General features: G+C 31.5%; 2 protein-coding genes across 2 annotated transcripts; one reads left to right on the top strand and one right to left on the bottom strand.

Moving 5' to 3' along the window:
* The first annotated feature begins 3,163 nt into the window (after window positions 1–3,163).
* LOC111373745 lies at window positions 3,164–4,939 on the top strand. The gene is made up of 5 exons (XM_022996310.1): window positions 3,164–3,298; window positions 3,413–3,616; window positions 3,749–3,937; window positions 3,995–4,102; window positions 4,268–4,939. The coding sequence occupies exons 1-5, from the start codon at window positions 3,164–3,166 to the stop codon at window positions 4,937–4,939; spliced, it is 1,308 nt and encodes a 435-aa protein (XP_022852078.1).
* A 7,618-nt stretch (window positions 4,940–12,557) lies between these two features.
* Window positions 12,558–18,502, bottom strand: LOC111373743 (receptor kinase-like protein Xa21). Its single transcript, XM_022996309.1, has 4 exons — window positions 18,382–18,502; window positions 13,871–14,756; window positions 13,538–13,768; window positions 12,558–13,414 (listed from the first exon to the last, which is right to left on the bottom strand). Exons 1-4 carry the CDS (start codon window positions 18,500–18,502, stop codon window positions 12,727–12,729), a joined length of 1,926 nt encoding a protein of 641 aa, XP_022852077.1. The 3' UTR covers window positions 12,558–12,726.
* Window positions 18,503–19,397: the final 895 nt, after the last annotated feature.

The raw sequence follows: 19,397 nt of genomic DNA, 5'->3' as shown, positions 1-19,397 counted from the left end.
TCAATGTGAGTACGTAGTTTAGTTCTTCTCGCTTGTCTTATTCTATCTTTATTATTGATCTAAAAAATCGCCAGACAGTTCCACATTAAACACCATGTTGATATTGTTGAAAATTCCTAGAAATAACAAGTATCAACTCAAGCAGAAAGATGAATAAATTAAAATAAATCAGTCATATAAACTCAATCTTTGCTGTGGATTCATATAGTGAAACTAGTAAAAGAAACAATGTGGACTTAGCAACAAAAAGGTTATGGAGAATCTACGAAAATATGAAGCTAGATGTTCTAATCCAAATAAATATACAAATATATGAGCCAAGGGCATCTCATTATGTATGTGATTCCATGATTAATGTTTTCCTGAGTACGTAAGCCAAAACACCCAGCCTCACTAATGTTCGTATCCTTAACCTTCAACCAACTTTCAAGGAGTTGCATTGCCTTGTCACCACTGATTGTAACATAACACACGATATTTTCATTACCTCTGATTCCATAGGACCTCAGACTGCATCTTGCTGTCAACAAAAAATGAAAAAGAAAAAAAGGACAATCTCATTACAATGATAATTAAATTTTATCCTTCATATATTGTCCTAAATAATGTACAAAAGCGGAGAGATAAGCTCAATAAAGAGAGAGTAATGCTATTCAGATCTATCGGTGTCAAACATTAGTCTACATGGCAACTACATAACATTAAATGCTAGACTAATTTAAATGCAATGTCACGTAACTCATTTAATTGAATGTATCATATATGGCCACCTACACTGGTGCTTTAACATCACTGGTGTTAGATGGCATTATTTATAAAGAGAAGGCATAAACCACTTTTCGGTCATAACATTCTCTCTAGCTATATCCACTGCAAATCAACTGATTGTGCATATCATATTTTTAATCTTTTCATGAACCATGTTATTATACTAAGTAATCAATAATTACAACTTTGACCAAGAGGATGTGTCAGTTAACCAAAACAAAAACATTCTTTTTCATGAGGATATCTTTAATTTTTTGTTTAAATGGCAATTTACACAATGAGAAAATTCCTCTTCTTCATTTACTTCAAAAAATAAAAAATGGGAAAAGTTACAAAAAATGGAATGCTTCATAGACATAAATATCCCAAATCCTCCTTGACTGAGAAGGTGAAGGTTAAGAACTAGGTTGAACCAACGCGTATCAGACACGCTCCGACACAGAGACGGATCTGGGATGGGGACAAGCCCGGTCTAGTCCCAGCCCAAGTCTAAGTTGTTTGTGGGAATTTTTAATTTTTTCCTTGAAGTAGCCCAATTAAACCTTTGTTTGAGCCCCATTTTTTGTGGAAGAATGAATTTTAGAATAGTATATTGATGGGAAATGTGTGGTTAAAAAATAAGGAAAAGTTTTGAATTTACGTGTAATATTATTTTATTGAAGAATGTGTGGTTGAAATGATATCAAAACGCTATTGAAAAATGCATTTTTCCAAAAGAATGGAGCTCAAACAAGGGCTAAATATTGAGTCAGCCCGATTTACTTCCAATCCAGCCAAACTGCCAAAGTCCAAAGTCCATTCTTTATATTTTCTTTGCAGCCCACCAGCCCAATAACTGAATCCACTCCACCAATTTTTTAAAACCCTCATATTGGCTGAAAATTTCTCGTCTTTCTCATTTCTACGGGCCCCGCCGAGTTGCCGACACACTTTATTCAAGGACTAGGTTTGTCTTTTAATCTCTTTCACTCTTTGTCTTTATATAAATTTTCTTCTTGTCATTTATTTTATTTTCAATTTTTGCAATATATCATTATATCTTAAGGTTTAAGTTGCCAGTGGGTTTAGGGCTAAGAAATTGAAATTGAAATTGGAGAGTGGAGGGTTTTTTCATTTGTGAATTTATTTTAAATTCTTTGAATGAAACATTTTGCTATATTTTAATTTTATTGGTTGTATTTACAGAGAGTTAACTTTTTATGTTTTATGTATAATCTTTAGAAAAATAATTTATTCTTTAAATTTTTTTTTCTCAGTTTACTTTGCCAATGCCCAATGGGGAATTTTCTAATATATGAGCATGTTGATAGATGGTTGTTTATGTGTAGAATGGAAAATTCTGTTTTTTCCCCCTTATTTTGGTGGGTGGGTTGCCAAACAAGAATAAATATGTGCTTAGCAATAAGGAAGGTTTATGGGTGAAATTCAAGAATCATGGTCGGATTGAATCAAGAAAACAGGACCATTAACTAATTTGCACTACTATTAAAAGAATGTTTACTGCTATTAAAAGAATGTTTACTGCATTGGTTTTTCAACTAACTTAGTTAATTATAATTAATTATTCTATTAAGATCTCCAAGAAATTTAATTAAGTAGCTTAACAAATAAATTATTCTGGTTGAACAATCTAAAATTTGATCAAGTAAAAGTGGACCTGTGTGAAGATTTTGCATTATATTATTGTTGCCTTGTCTCATTTTTTCTATCTCCTATTTTTAGCACTTACAAATGGAAGATCAACATTCATTGAAGAAAGTAAAGACACTATTTTCATTCTTTAAAAAGACCGACGGTCAATCTAGTGAAAGTATATCTCCGAAAATTGAACACCACTCAGCCTCAACTCCCATGCAACATCCTTCAAATCCAGCTCCAGAAATTGAACCTTCGTCAGTCTCAACTTTGGAATTGCAATCATGTACTAGTATTGAACGGGATCCGGGAAAAAAAAAGCAAATGTTTGAACATCCTACCACTCTACGAGATGAGATTAGAATTGCATATATAAAAGTTGGACCTTATCAGTTGAAGCTTGAGGAGTATCCAATTATAGAAGGAAAAAGACAAGCTCGTCACTTTTAGAAAAAAATGGTTCACAGAATTTCCATGGTTGGAGTATTCTTCTACAACTGAAAAGGTATATTGCTTTTACTATTTTCTTTTTCAGAAAGAGGGTAATTTTTCTGCCTGTTCTGGATTGGTTACTGAAGGATATAATAAATGGAAGAGGGTGAAAGATGGAAATAAATGTGCATTTCTTATTCATGCTAACTCAGCATATCATAAACTGTGTAAGACTAGAGCTAAAGATTTATTCAAACCATCTCAGCATATTGACAAGGTAATGAATACTGTATCGAAAGATGAAATTTGAAAACGTCGTTTGCGTATAATGACTTCAATTAAAAGTGTTCGATGGCTAGCATTTCAAGGTTTAGGGTTCAGAGGTAATGATGAATCTCCATCTTCACGTAATCGTGGGAATTTTATACAACTAATAAAGTGCGTAGCAGGTTTGAATCCAGATGTTAGTAAAGTTGTTTTGGAAAATGCACCACAAAATGCCCAATACATTGCTCTGACCTTTCAAAAAGAAATTATACATATTATGGCCAATAGAGTATGACATATGATTCGACAGGAAGTTGGGGATGAATGCTTTTGCATTCTTGTTGATGAAGCACAAGATGCATCTAATCGAGAGCAGATGGCCATTATCTTGAGGTTTGTGAATAGTCACAGTAGTTTGATAGAACATTTCTTTGCAATCAAAAGAGTTAGTAATACTACTTCATCGAATCTCAAAAATGAAATATGTGATGTTCTTGCTCAATATGAACTTCGGGTAAACAAAATAAGAGGACAAGGGTACGATGGCGCTAGTAACATGAGAGGTTCTTGGAATGGACTTCAAGCATTGTTTCTTAGAGATTGTCCAGGTCCATACTATGTCCATTATTTTGCTCATTGATTACAGGTAACGTTGGTCGTGGCAGCTAAAGAAGTCCATGTCATTTGGAACTTCTTTTCTCATTTGGACAAGATTGTCAATGTTATTACTTCTTCTCCTGAACGAGTTACTGAGTTGCAATTTTTTCATGGAGAGGAAATTCACCGTATATTGGATACCGGGGAGCGTGAATCTAGAAGTGGGGCTAATCAAATGGTTAATCTGCAATGATCGGGAGCTACTCGTTGGAGCTTACATTACAACTCTATAAAGATTTTGATAGATATGTATGGTGCAACCCGCAAAGTGCTTCAATATATTTGTGATCATTGTCCAAACGGTAGATCTCAAGCTGAAGCTCGTGGTGCTTACAAAAAGTTGGTGAGTTTTAAGTTCATATTTATCTTGCATTTGATGCATAGAATAATGAGAATCGGTGATGTTCTTTGTCAAGCCCTTCAAAGAAGATCCTAAGGCATCTTGACTGCTTTAAGGTTTGTGTCTACCACTAAATAATTGCTTCAAAAATTGAGAGATGACAACTAGGAAGAATTTCTTCAAGAAGTAAAATCCTTTTGCTCAAAGAATAATATTACAATACCCGATCTAGAAGGTTTGTATAACACTGGCCATTCTAGTGATGAAACTATAATTGAGCATTATTATCACTATGATGTTTTTAATGAAGCAATATATTTTGTAATGATGGAGTTAAATACAAGATTTAATGACATATCAGTAGAACTCCTTTCTCTCAATGCAGCTTTTCAGGATTCATTTAGATTGTTTGACAGTCGAAAAATTTGCACACTTGCAGAGAAATTTTACCCTCAAGATTTTTTGAAGCAAGATATTATTACATTGGAATTTGAGTTGCCATATTATGAGTTAGATATGAAGGGTGAGTCTCGATTTCAAGTATCTACACTTTCTGAGTTATGCGAACAGTTGATTGAGAGTAGAAGATCAGAGATTTACATTATGATGATTAGATTGATTCGTCTTATATTGACGTTACATGTTTTTACCGCAAGTACTGAGCGAGCATCTTCAGCGATAAAACATGTGAAGACGACACTTAACAACAAAATGGAGGATGATTTTCTTGTTGATTGTATGATACTTTTTATAGTAAGAGAACTTGCTGAGAAAATAGATTTAGATTCTATTATAGATGAGTATTATATTTCAAATCCTCGTCGGGAACGACTTAAATAAATAATGTTATTTAACTAGTTTTTTTAGTACGTATAAATTTTATTACATTCACTTTATCAAGTACTTCTAGTGCCTCCTATGAAAAATCCTGGATTCGTCCCTGCTCCGACACATGTAGATGCTCCAACCTTATACAGACGAAACAAAAAAGTGAAGGAGAGAAATCAGAAAAAAGAAGGAATAATGGAAGCCAAACAAAGCATAAAATCTTTAGAATGATAGCCAGATTTCCTACAATAGAAACATATAATAAGCTTTTGATGAGATTTGTAGTGATTTAGAAATTAAATTTTGATTTAAAGAATAATTTTTTGCACTCTCATCAAGAAGCAAACCTTTTTGTCCTGTTCCACCTGGGTAACGCTTTAACAAATTTCAGTTTTGATCTTCCTGAGCCTTGTTAGAGTTTAGAACATCTTCAATATTAAGCTTCCCCTTGGGCAAATCAATTGTTCATTCTAGTGTCGGTTCTATGATTATTCTTCAATGGCATTCACTAAATCAACTTCCACTATCCACATTATTGCATCTAGAATATGAACTCTCCAACAAACAAATCACCTGTTGTCTTCTTCAAGATAAATGTTTGCACGTATTCCTCCTATACTTATAAACCTCCGCCATAGTCGATATTAGTCCTATTACTATAGCTATAAACCTCCACCATAAACCTCTCACCCAACTTAACAAAAGTGGCACTTGTGATCAAACAAACAAGTCAATGTTAAATGACAAATGAATATACTGTTAGCATAACATCTATGAATAATTATGTCATGTATAAATTTTAACTGTACATATAAACAGTTGTCATGGTCATATGTCCATAGTGCCTAATGTCTTTGTCATAGAAATTCTTCACCCTTTATTGAGAAGCTTGGCAATGCCAAAGTCTGCAACATCCGCTACCATATCTTCATCTAAAAGAATATTGCTGGGCTTCAAATCACGATGGACAATCGGATAGGGACGCACCTGATGTAGATACCCCAGCGCACATGCCACGTCCAGTATTTGGCATTCAATATCAAGACTTTGGTTTGCACCTTCCAAATCCCCTTTCCTTTAAAAGAGAGAATGCAAAATGTACAGTTCACCTTGAGGCAGAGGATTCACACAGAACTGATTTTGTACTGTAGATAAATCAGTTCCGATAAAAAGCATTAAAAAATTAATTAATGAAGTATTTAATGCTTTTGTGCAAGAGTGCCAAACAAAAACATTTATTCAGCCTTCATTGTTGACATTTATACTCCTTGGTAAATGATTTTGTGAAAGAATGCCAGAGGAAAATATTTATTCAGCCTTCATTGTTGAAAATCTTGTTGTTGTCTGGCATGTTTACTTTTGAATTAATGATACTATTTTATTGGATTTATTTGTTTTATATGAGTGGGTTACTTTAGCTTATAAAAAGGGTATTTTGTGGCGGCAAAAAATGACATTCACATTAATGAGAGTATTTAATGATTTTGTGCAAGACGTGTTCTGACAATGTAAAAACATTTATTTAACTTTTATAGTCCTTCGTAAATCGTAACAGAAAATTGTTTTGTTGCCTAACATTTGTATTTTTTTAAATTTTTATTCCCCTTTACTTTAAAAGATAGGATCCAACATTTACTGTTCAACCTGAGGCAGTGGTTTCACACTTAATTGGTTTTGTACTGTAGCTGAACTCGTTATGCACTATTCATCACCAAAAAAAAAGTTTTTCGGGAAATAATAATGAAATATGGAAGCATTATTACTGTCTTTATTGACTTTATAGAACCATTTGCTGACGGTTACTATAACTTCACTTAAAAAATATCCTTTCACTTTGTTAGATGCTGCATGTAGCTTTCAGAAATGAAATTAATGAGACCATTTTATTGCCTTCATTGTTGACTTACACAAGTGAGTTACTGTAACTATCCCTTCCAAAAAAAAATCTTCTCATGCATCATGAGAGAGTGAGATAAAAATTATGGCAGCGAATTGTAAGATTTTTTTATCATGCCAGTTACTATTCGTTCAGGAAGCATTTCACTATTGCCCATTTGACCTTTACATGCATACCGATGAGCCATTCACTCCTAATCGAGTACAACAATTTTTTTATTGGATAATTGATCTTGTATTTTATACCACATAATATTTTTATTATAAAAATTGTCGCTAAAAAGTAATAAACATTAATAAATAATTGATTTTTTAAAGAAGAAAGACGAGTTATACGTATTTTTCAAAACACACGTTTGATGTATGTTTAACTATTTTTGATACTCATTTAGATCATTCAATGTATCTATGACATAGTTTTCAAAATGAGTTTCGAGAGAATATAGAAGAGTTACGCATTCGACTATCATACAATTGTCGATGAATTTATAAAGTTAGCATGTTATCGAAATTCTTAATTTTTTAAATGATGTCTCTTTTGGCATTAAAAAAATTTAAAAGTTTATTAGGAAATTTTTTAAATAACATCGAAATTTATTGTCACGAAAAAATAATAAACATTAAAAATAATTGATTTTTTTAAGAAAAAAGACGAGTTATACACATTTTTTAACATACATGTTTGATGTACGTTTAACTATTTTCGATATTCATTTAGATCATTCGATGTGTTTATGATGTAATTCTCGAAATGAGTTTCGAGAGAATATAGAAAATTAATGTTAGATTTTTATAAAAAGATAAATAAATAAATCACTTAGTGAAAAAAAAAATTGACAAAAAAAACAATAGAGCAACTCCGCGTATCACGAAGAAAATGCTCCATGCATCACGGAGCATTTAGGCAACTTTTATATATATATATATATATATATATATATATATATAGATGATGTTTAGTGTTAAATTTTATTTATTTATTTTTTTTCATTAGGTGATTTATTTAGTTTTTTTTTTTTTATAAAAATCTATCATAAATCTTTATAAATATTATATATTTTCTCGAAGTTTATTTCGAGAACTATATAATAGATACATTGAATGATCTAAATGAATATCGAAGATAGTTAAACGTACATCAAGTGTGTGTTAAAAAATGCATATAACTCGCCCATTTTTCTTTAAAAAAATCAATTATTTTATTATTTTTTCGCAACAATTTTTTCAATATAATTTCTTTTTTTCCTTGGTGATTGATATTTTTTTTATACAAATCTATTTTACCCTTATATAATGTGACACAGAGTATATTAAATCATGTATATTGTTTATTTCCTAAAAGTAGTTGTGATAAATCAAAGTAAAACTTAACACAATATTGAAAAAAATTAATACTCTGTCAAAAAGATGTCGATTAATTTATTTGAAAATATTGAATATTTTTGATGTATATAAATTTTATTAGATTTTTATTAAATTCAAATATATCAAAATTGGGTGATTAAATAAAAATCTCAACCCCATTTAAGTGACAAAATATTATATTGTGGCTCAGCCTGTATTTGGCTCCATTATATTTTTTTCTCATTTTTCTCTCTTTTATTTTAAATCGCAGAATCTTTCATAAAATAATATTATACGTAAATAAAAAAATTCATTAAATCGATTGGATATTGCACAATAAAAGAAAGATTCTACTAATTACACGATTTAATTATATTGAATATAGTTATCATCAAATAAGTCCTTTATATGTAAAATAACCACTCAAACTAAAATAATGTTTGATTTATGAGCTCCAATAATTTTGGTTTTTAATCTATACATCAAGGGAACATTTATCCTATCCCCAGAAAATACATTTCAATTATAGCAACACAAAATTGAGGTCAACTAATTTTTCATCTTAATATTTTAACATGTGAAAATTTTTTATATATAAAAGAAATTCGATCGTTTTAGAACTTTTTTTTCTTATTGTTACTTTTTCCTCTCGATCAATTAATTTTTTAAATAATCTAATAAAATTTTTGATGTCATTCAGAAAATTTCCTAATAAACTTTTAATTTTTTTTTTACTGTCAAAAGTGTGTTATATATGAAGATTACATTTCTATTTATCATTTTAAACAATTAATCAAATTTGTAAATTTATTAAGAGAATTGAATAGATATTTTGACACGTTAATAACTTAATATTACCTAAAAAATGACATAGCCCGTGCATTCCACAACCGGAAAACTAGTCTAAATAAAAACCTGAATGGCATCAATCGTTTCATCAGAAAAAGTTTCCTTTTCTACTGAACCAATAGTGCCTCTGCTAATGAGATTCTGTTTACCAAATTTCTTGGTAGCTTCAGAATGAAATTATTTAGTTAATTACAAAGAAGAATACCAAATTACATATGAAAAGGTTGAAAAACATCAAACTACTATTCTTGCAGTTTCGCAGCTTTTAAGTACAGAGAAATCCAATTGGAACCAAACTTCCCAAGAACATTGCAGATATCCTTATAAAATCCGTTGAACTGCTTATTCTTACGATCAACTTTTAAGCCCAAATCAAAAAAGTTCATTCTTTTTATTCCAATTGCAAATCTAGTAAAATAAAATAAAATAAAAAAAGAACATAAATTTGGGTATAAAACATTGCATTATTCAGAATAAAGCAGAGATAGAAACAATTGCCAGGCTATAAAAACTCCATTAGTAGTTCAGGTCGAACGTCTCTTGGTATCTAAAAATGGGAAAGTTAATTCGGTTTTAGGAGAATAATGTGGATCTTGTAGTGCGTGGGTACGACATTACTTGGATCCTGCTTTACTTGAAATCCAGCTCACTGACTTGAAACATTTGTTGGGTCGGTTTGTAGGTACAAAGATCCACAATTGATACACCAGAAGCTGCAGACAATAAAATGAATTGTTGAGATGGAGATGATGGTCTAGGAGTTGTGTGGAAAATAATATGACCTGAATAAATACTTAAAATTAGGTGTCGTCCCAATATGGCAATTTCAAACGAACACGTTTTCTTTTTTCAATTTCTTGGATTGAATTTAACAAAAAAAAAATAATAATAATAATAATAAAAGGATTTGGGTTTGGAGAATTAGGAGCATTTGCTGTAATGTTTGTTAAAAGAACTCCCATTAAGAATTTCACCATTGAGTTACATTGAAATACACAAGGTCGTTAAGTTACTACGACTTGGGGGTTTCACAATGAAATTAAAGTACCAAATGATTTAGGTGCAGGACTATGTAATTGATTGTTTGATAATGTTAGATTCCCCAATAGTTCTTGGAATCTCTCACGAGAACTGATTTTCAATGGATAAAATCTGTCATATTTTTTTCATGTAGCCAATTTTTGAAGCAAGCGAACCATTGAACAAATTACCAGATAAGTTACAAATAAAACTAGGGCGACCCAAGACCTCAGACTTCCAAAGCTCCCCTTCCCTTCTCTCTGATGGTCTATGACTATTTAATATTAAGTAGCGTGTACGGAAGCGTGACAACATAGAAATCACAAGCAACCTTCTAGTTTGTTTTCATTGAATCATTAATGCTTGAAAGCTACGCATCAAAGATTCATTGATTTTGCATTATATCAAGAATATGGACACATAATTAAGAACATACAATTTTTCATTTATTAAATCACTTCTATTAAAAGTCTCAAGTAGTCTTATTTAATGAAATATAATAATATTCTGTAAGGAAAATACAAAATATTGTACTAAAAATATTAATTGAAAAACAACCATAATCAAAACCTTAACCAAAGAAAAAAATCTATGCTCATCATATAATACTACAATCCCAGAACGCCAATATAATGGATAATTTCCATATGTATTTTGCATCACTATTCTAAGGTCAAATAAAATTCTAGTCCTTTCTCAGTCAATGGGTCAATTTTTATGCCATCAAAGCTAGATTTGAGACATCTATAAAAAAACAGGGGAAAATACTGGGTCTTCATGCCCAAGCCCTAGGGACTAAAAGCACATTGTATTATGTTGCAATTCAGAAGTTTTGAATAAGAAGTTATGTTGTTATTCTCCTTATTTCAAGATTATGTTTCTAGAATTAACTCAATTTGTCACTATACTCTGAATAATTTAAAAATTGCTTTCAATTTTTGGCATTTCGCATTCTACTCTGAGGTGCTCTGAATAATTGAGAATAGCTGTCAAAAACGCTCCTTAGCTCTTCAAAAGGGTCCACTCCTTGGTTCAAAGAATAGAGTGTTTCTCATTGGAACATGTTAACAGAGGAAAAAAGATTGTCATCCAAAACAAAATCAAACAGGACACAAGAACTTTACTAAAATAAGAATTTTGAATTAAAAGAAAATGCAATATTTTCTTATCACCATTGTAAAGATTATTAAGATTTTCTTACACAATAGCATATTCCATGAAACTTCAAAAAATTATTGTTGAGACTCAAACCCGGTTTGTGCTCCATAATTTTCAGAATTTGATAACCTGTCTTCTAAACACGTCTTTATAAGATGGAATGCACTGGACTCTGACACCTGGCCTGTTATCTACCGTTGGATGGAGGGTTTGATATCTGGTGATATATATACTCAGAAGATTGTTCATTGGCCTCAGATTTTCGTCTTGTTTCCTTTCGTGTGAGAGTTCAAAAGAGTTCCATTTCTCTCTAAGTGGCTAGGGTTTCTGGTTTCACTATTTTTTGCCAAACATCTCATTCAAAGATTGTTGTCAGATGTTTTAGCCATATAATACTTATATTTTCTTGAGTGAAAATTTGTAAGAATGAGGGAGTTCTCTTGTGCTGAGATATGAGAAAGTGATATGTTAGTTCTTGAGTGATTTGAGGTAAATCTGTTGACTTCTTGAAGAGATAAGTCTCTTCCCTTGTGTATTTTGTATTGGCTTAACATTATAATCTTTATTGTCGATTTTTCAGGCTTTTAGTGCAACCAAGCAATATACATTCTTGATTGGATGTTCAACGGGGGATTAGATGTTTTAAAGAACACTGAACCTCTGGGGTTCGACCAAAAAAAATCTACTGTGTTCATTTTACTTTTCTGCAAGTTTAATTTCTATTTTGTTGTTGATCAATTGTATCTTGCAAATAATTGTGTGGGCTTTTGGCCTCTTTCAATTATTTAGTCATCAAACGTACAGTTTACATGGCCAAAAGACAATAATAACGTATTGCAACAGAGGTGGAAGCCAAACGAGCTTAAAAATCCTCAGAATGATTTCCAAGTCTTTTGCAATATAGATATAATAAGCTTACGAGAGATGATTAAAGTATGTTTTAAAGAGTAGTCAATATGAAGCCCGGATTCTAGGAGAACAAAAATTGAAAATAGGTTCTGATTTCATGGATGAAATTTACTTCAAATATTAAATTTTTTGTGTTCTAACGAGATGGAAAAAGTAAGTTAATAAAGAAACAAACCTCTTCACCTTATTCCACCTCAGTTATGCTTTAAAAAATTCAGTTTTGATCTTTTTGAGCCACGTTAGGACATCTTTCATATTGAGCCTCTCATTGGGCAAATCAGCAGCGCATTCTAACTCTAGTCTTATGACTGATATAAAGCAGCTCTCTTTGGCTTGAATATTGTTTTCAATTGCATTCACTAGATCAACATCCACTATTTGCATTATTGCATCAGGAAATGATTCGAACACCCATCTCCTCATTGTGAACTCTCCAACAAACATATCATCTATCGGCTTCTTTTTTGTAAATGTCTCAATTAGCATAATCCCATAGCTATAAACATCCGCCATAGCTGATATTAATCCTGTCGATCCATACTCTACAAAATTGGAATATTTGACCAAATTATCAAGTGAAATGTTACATGACAGATCAATAAATGAGAACCAATACCAAAACACTAATATACTGTTAGCATGCAAAACACTGGTGAATAATTACTTGTATAATATTTAACTATACATATGGAAGCAGTTGATAGAGACCATTTACCCGAAGCCATATATCCAATGGTGCCCAAGGTCTTGGTCAACAAAATTCTCTGGTCTTCAGATAAAAGCTTGGCAATGCCAAAGTCAACAACATGGGCAACCATATCGTCATCTAAAAGTATGTTGCTAGGCTTCAAATCACAATGGACAATTGAATAGGGATTCCCATGATGTAGATACTCAAGTGCGAAAGCAACATCTATCATTATTTCCAACCTTTGAGCTATATTTAGGAAATAGTTGCTCGAGAAGATCCATTTGGTAAGGTTTCCATGAGGCATATATTCCAGTACCAAGGCTTTAAGATGAAGATTAGAAAAACTACTAATAACCTTAACAAGATTTCTGTGACGAATGTTGCATAGTATTTGGCACTCAGAATCAATACTATTGTTTGCTTCTTCCAAATCTAAATTAAACACCTTAATAGCAGCTATCATTCCATCTGAAAATACTCCCTTGTACAATGTACCAACACTGCCTTTGCCAATCAAATTCTCTTCACCAAATTTCTTTGTAGCATCAAGAACTTCAGAATATGAAATCCTCTTGATGGTGAAGGGAGAAGTAGACAGAGCTTGAAGAAGTGTTTTTCTGCTATAGCATTAAATAAATCACGATAATAGCCAGAATAAATACAACCAAAATCAAAGGTAAAATATACTTCTAAACTATAGTTTTGTTTGAAACTCTTGTTGTATTATCTTTGCATGGCTTGACCTTAAATTGAGATGCTCCACACAAGTCTCTATTGCCCACGAAAATATCTGACTTGAAGTTCTTAAAAGGCCCTCCATTGGGAATTTCACAATGAGTTCATTGAATGAAACATTGAAATTCTCAAGGTACTCAAGTTTCTCCATTGACTTGGGGATAACACCATCGAGTTTGTTCTTCGATAAATCCAATATTTTCAATGAAATCAGACTACCAAACGATTCAGGCATATGACTATGTAATCAATTGTTTGATAATGTTAGATTCTCCAAATTTTGATGTTGTCCTATAGTGCTTGGAATATCACCTGAGAATTAATTTCCTGATAGAGATAACCTTTTTATGCTCTTAATGTTGCCAATTTCTTGTGCTAGCGACCCATTAAACAAATTATGAGCCAAACTCAAAATCAGAATTTCCTTGTTATTCCACAGTGTTGATGGGATAGTGGAAGTCATTGAGTTGTAATCTAGATAAATTTCTCGTAAAGTCATAAGATTTCCTAAATACTTTGGCAACTGTTGAGAAAGTTGATTATTTCCCAAATCAAGATAATACATATGTACCAAATTGCAAAGGTTGGCAGATGCTGACCCCCGTAGTTTATTGAAACTGAGTATCAACTTTTGCAATTTTCTTAATTGACCCAATGTGTTAGGAATTCTTCCAGTCAATTCATTGCCTCCAATGTCTAACCTGATCAAGTTGCTCAAATTACCAATTTCATTCAGAATGATACCTTTAATACCACAATGACCAGCTTCAAAATTTTCAACAGATGTTGACAAATTACCTAATGATTTTGGTAATATTCCGCCGAAAGGATTGTTTTCCATCCCTATTAATTTCAACATCCTACAATTTTGCAATGAAATAAGAAAATCCAATTCGGGCACTGAAGGATCTTTTGTCAACTGATTAATACCAAAATATAGAGACTCTAGGCTATGTAATAAATTCCCAAGATTCAGCGGCACTCGTCTGTGGAAGAAGTTTTCACCAAGATCCAACTTAGTAAGCTTTGAAAAATTTGAAATAGAGGCAGGAATTTCTCCACTCAATTGATTGCCACCAAGTAAAAGAAGTTCAAGATTAGGGAGACCATTGGCAATTGATGATGGAAGATTGCCGGATATACTATTGTCAGTCAAAGAAAGTGCTTGTAACATGGAGAGGTTGAAGATGGATTCAGGTATTTGACCATGAATGCTTCCTGTGAATACTTTTAGGATATTAAATCAAAAGTAAAATATTTAAAACATCATATCAACTAATAATACTGAAATTTTATAGATTAAATATAATTCAAATATAAAATTAAAATATATTACTAAAACAAGAACGATACTATAATGACAAATGTATAAATTAATTTAGAATATTTAATAATTTAATAAACAAGGTGATGCACGCAATAGGAACAATACACAATAGTAAAGAATAACCTAAAATCGTGTTAATTTTTCTAATGTCCGTGAATTTAGAAAATCAATAATTAGTTGATCCAGAATCAAATGCCAAATAATTGATCTAGGTCGACAAATTGTTAATTCCGTTGAAAAGCATTTCATTTGAAAAAATTTAAAAGAAAAACTTTCACAATTTTTATAACGTTTTAATCAAAATGCTCCGAAGTACAAAACTCATCTTTGTAGCTAACAGAGAAACACTAAACCGTTAATCATAACTAAAATTACATCCTAAGTCCTCAAACTAACAGATTAAAAAAATTAATCCAATTAAAAATGAAGAGATTATAAAAATAAATAAATAAATAATTGCCTACGTCATTACACGTGCAGTGCAAATGATGAGTTGGATCGATAAGACACATTTTATATGAGTCCGTATCATCATAAAGTAATGCTATTTAATCCCATTAAATATTCCTAATTGAGATTTTAATGAATTTCAATGAAATCCTTTAAAATTTAGACGTCTTTATTACTTGTGGATTTATATATATTTCTTTAATAAACAGATTGCAAGAGATTTAGATGGATTTCAAATTTAAAAATACGCATGACAAACTCTTTTGAAATTACACCATTTTTTATTAGATTTGTATGAATTATTCAAAAGTCTATTTAAATTCACGACATTCATTAAAATTTATACTATTTTAAAATTCATTAAAATCTTAGTTGAAGACCCATTGAATTAATTAATTTTTCAATTTTTTTTACATGTACGAGCCTCTAGGCAACACAACGCGTGGCATCTAACACGAGTAATGTAACCTTCAACACGTTTTTGACTCGTTTTAAAGACACAAATTACCAAAAATGATTGAGTTTTAACTTAAAACAAAAGAATTAAATTGCATCCTAGGTCCACAGACTAAAAAATAAATGAATAAATAAATTCAATTAATATTGAAAAGGTTCGCAAGTACAAACAAAAACATTATAATGAGACTAGCTGCTAGTATTATCCATCTTCATCTCAAGCATACTGAGTAATTTGGATTCGAAGTAATTATGCTGTATTTTTTATAATTACAGGAAAAATGCCATATATTTTGAAAACAATTTGTCAAGAGTGTAAAATGCATAGGTGGAAACCTAAACTTCATCAAATGTTAAATTAACACAAAATAGATATTACGGAAGAGGGAGAGTACCAACTAATTTGAAGTTGATGATTAAGTAACTATGTAGTTATTGTCGCATAATATGTTTCAATAATTATTTGAAAAATGTCAAACATGCTGAAAATTATTTGTCAAAAGATTGTAAAACGACTAAGATATAGCATAAAGTTCATCTAGATTCCCACAACATAAAAATCGTTGTTAAAGTTGACCGTTCTAAATTTAAAGCTTCCGTAACTGATATTGCATCCTACATCCTAAAACTAAGAAACTAAAAATAAAAAAAAAAATTCAATCCAATTATTATTGAGAAGTTTAGGAAGTATAATCATATCGTGTACATAGGATTTGAGTGATTATGCTGTGTTTCTAATAATTATTTGATGAGTACCACACAATTTGAAAAACATTTGCCAAAAGAGTGTAAAATGCAAAGGTGGAAACCTAAAGTTCATTTAGATCATTTAGATTTTCCACCAGCATAGACAATTTTAAACTTAAGTTTTGCTATAAATCTTTGTCAAGATACTAAATAATCAAATTGAATAGATTTAATTTGTGTCTTTAAAAAGTGCGTCTAAGCACAACTTTGAGCCTTGCCACCAAGCCATGCTTTACACTTTTATATGCCTGCCATTTATGCTCGTAAAAGCTAGAAGAATATCCTTGATGTCTTGGCAAGCTTTACGATTTTTAAAACACGTGATTTAATATATAATATAAGTTTAGGAGATGTATTTACATACCACTCAAGCTATTGAGACTCAAATTTAGATATTTAATTGCTGATAGGTTTCCAATTTCATTTGGAATATTTCCAGTCAATCCATTTGGACGTATATATTTTAAAATATCAAATGGTAAATTAATACAAATTAGATCTAATGAAAGAGAAGAAGTATGTACTAATTTGAATTCGATAATTAAGTAGCCACGGAGTTACCGTTGCATGATGTATTTCTAATAAATATTTGGAAGATGGCATACATGTATTTCAATGAAAAACTTCTGTCAAATAGAGTGTAAAATACCTAGGTGGCAACTTGAAGTTCATTTTGATTTTCCATCAACATCAAAATCTTTGTTGTATATGAAAATTTTAAATTTGGAATCTAGATATAAATCTTTGTCATGAAACTAAATAAACAAATCGAATGGATTTAATCATTGTCTTAAAAAGTGCACTTAGGCACGAAGTCGGCCTATCACCTAACCACACAGTATGCTTTTGTATGCCTAGCCCATTTTGGCTAGTAACACTCCGAAGCTTAACCTTGATCTCTAGTCAAATTTTACGATCTCTAGTCAAATTTTACTCTTGTTAGAACATTAAATTTAATACATATAATTTTGAAGATCTAGTTACATAACAGTGAAATCGTTGGGCCCCAAATCTAGATATACAAGAGATAATAGATTTTGAATTTCATTTGGAATATTTTTTGTCAATTCATTTAAACATATTGAATTTAAAACATCAAATGTTAAATCAACGCAAAATAGATCTAATGAAAGAAGAGAAGTACTAACTAATTTGAATTCGATAATGATGTATCTATGAAGTTATTGTTACGTGGTTTATTTCTAATAATTATTTGGAAAGTGCATGCATGTTAAAAAACATTTGTCAAAAAGTGTAAAATGTGTATGTGGTAACCTAAATTTCATTAAGATTTTCCATCAACAATAAAATCTTTGTTATATATGAAAATTTAAATTCTAAAAAGATCATCCATGCACGAATCTAGACCTTGACCTGATGCAGACATCACCCTTTTGTTACCATTGGATTGTTTATTTTATTTTATTTAGAGTTGTTGGTTTGTCTATTTATCTGGTTTGTAATTGAAAACAAAACTTAGTTGACGAATGAAATGAATTAAGATTGGCTTTGCCTACATTCTCCCCTGATTCTTCTCCTCTCCTAGTCGTCGTCTTCTTCTTCTTTCGCTGTCTTCTTCTTCTTCTTCTGGTTTGTAATTGAAAACAAAACTTAGTTGACGAATGAAATGAATTAAGATTGGCTTTGCCTACATTCTCCCCCTTCCCCTGATTCTTCTCATCTCCTAGTTGTCGTCTTCTTCTTCTTTCGCTGTCTTCTTCTTCTTCTCTACCCTTCTTACTACAATTCTAAATTCTGCTAGAAAATCTAACTATCCTACATCAAATTTGGTATCAGAGCTAATCTTGGGTATGACTTCATATACACAAAACAATCTGCTGCAACTCTCGTCATCCTCTTCATGTCAAATACAATAGCCTACTACAAAATTCCACAAACCACCACTCTCGTTATTACGCACAGCCATAAACAAATCTGTTGCCGCCAAACCCACTCCTGTCATCTTTCCAAACCAGTCGCCATCTTCATCCATTACAACAAAAAAAAAAAAGCACCAACCACCAAGTCCACTTTCCAAACCTCTAACCACAAGATAGTAATCGTCCACAACTTCCAATAAACCGCACAATTAATCCAACATTACGATCGGCCCAATAGATACAGTACCCATACATAACACATGGCCCAATAATAACGCTAACTGGGCCCAAATTAAATATTGTTCTCTTCTATTCCATGCACCAGCCATCTGCTCTACAACTAGTTACCACAGCCTCCATTCATCGCCTCCAAACCCATCCCAACCACCCAAGTTTCATCTTCTCTACACAGCATCAACAATCCACCCACGCACCCCACATCTTCATCCAACCACCGTCCACAGTAAAATCACGACCCTAAATTCGCGATCATTATTTGCCATAATACATACACAATCATCTATCCACTACATATACTCAACTCCCAGTTTGCATCAATTAAATTTTTTGGTTGCTGTTATTCTAGTTTTTATTTTTTACTTTTACCTAAAATCATGTTATTGGATTCATTAACGTCATTAAATTCCACTTCTATCTCACTTATTTTATGTGATTAGGTTTTTTATTAGTATTTGACTGCTGCTTTGTTATTTCACATATATCGATATTAGCTTGCCATATTTGAATTTATTTAATCCCAAAATTAAAAAATAAAATAACAAATGCTCAAGTTGTTATTTTCCATTGCTTGCATTGATTGTTCATTGATCTCTTCATTGAAGTCATTTAGCTGCAATACATAGCATGCAGTTGCGTAGTGTCCATCTTATCACTTTTAGTGTCATTACCTTAAAGATAAACCCTCACAATTTGATGCACTCACCCGATAAATAGTAGCTATCCAAGTCCAAATAACTACTACTCTTAAAATCGTAGGGCATAATTGCT

Source organism: Olea europaea, unplaced genomic scaffold, assembly GCF_002742605.1.
Source record: "Olea europaea var. sylvestris unplaced genomic scaffold, O_europaea_v1 scaffold116, whole genome shotgun sequence".
Taxonomy (NCBI): domain Eukaryota; kingdom Viridiplantae; phylum Streptophyta; class Magnoliopsida; order Lamiales; family Oleaceae; genus Olea; species Olea europaea.
This window is presented reverse-complemented; position numbering and strand designations above follow the sequence as displayed.

Coding starts and splice junctions, on each gene's coding strand:
- LOC111373745 (XM_022996310.1), top strand. CDS start 3,164: ATGACTTCAATTAAAAGTGTTCGATGGCTAGCATTTCAAGGTTTAGGG. Junction 3,617..3,748: donor TTGCTCAATATGAACTTCGG/GTAAACAAAATA, acceptor CATTGATTACAG/GTAACGTTGGTCGTGGCAGC. Junction 4,103..4,267: donor GTGGTGCTTACAAAAAGTTG/GTGAGTTTTAAG, acceptor GATGACAACTAG/GAAGAATTTCTTCAAGAAGT.
- LOC111373743 (XM_022996309.1), bottom strand. CDS start 18,502: ATGGATGAAGATGGCGACTGGTTTGGAAAGATGACAGGAGTGGGTTTG. Junction 14,757..18,381: donor GAATTTTGTAGTAGGCTATT/GTATTTGACATG, acceptor ATATCCTAAAAG/TATTCACAGGAAGCATTCAT. Junction 13,415..13,537: donor GTGGAGCATCTCAATTTAAG/GTCAAGCCATGC, acceptor TTAATGCTATAG/CAGAAAAACACTTCTTCAAG.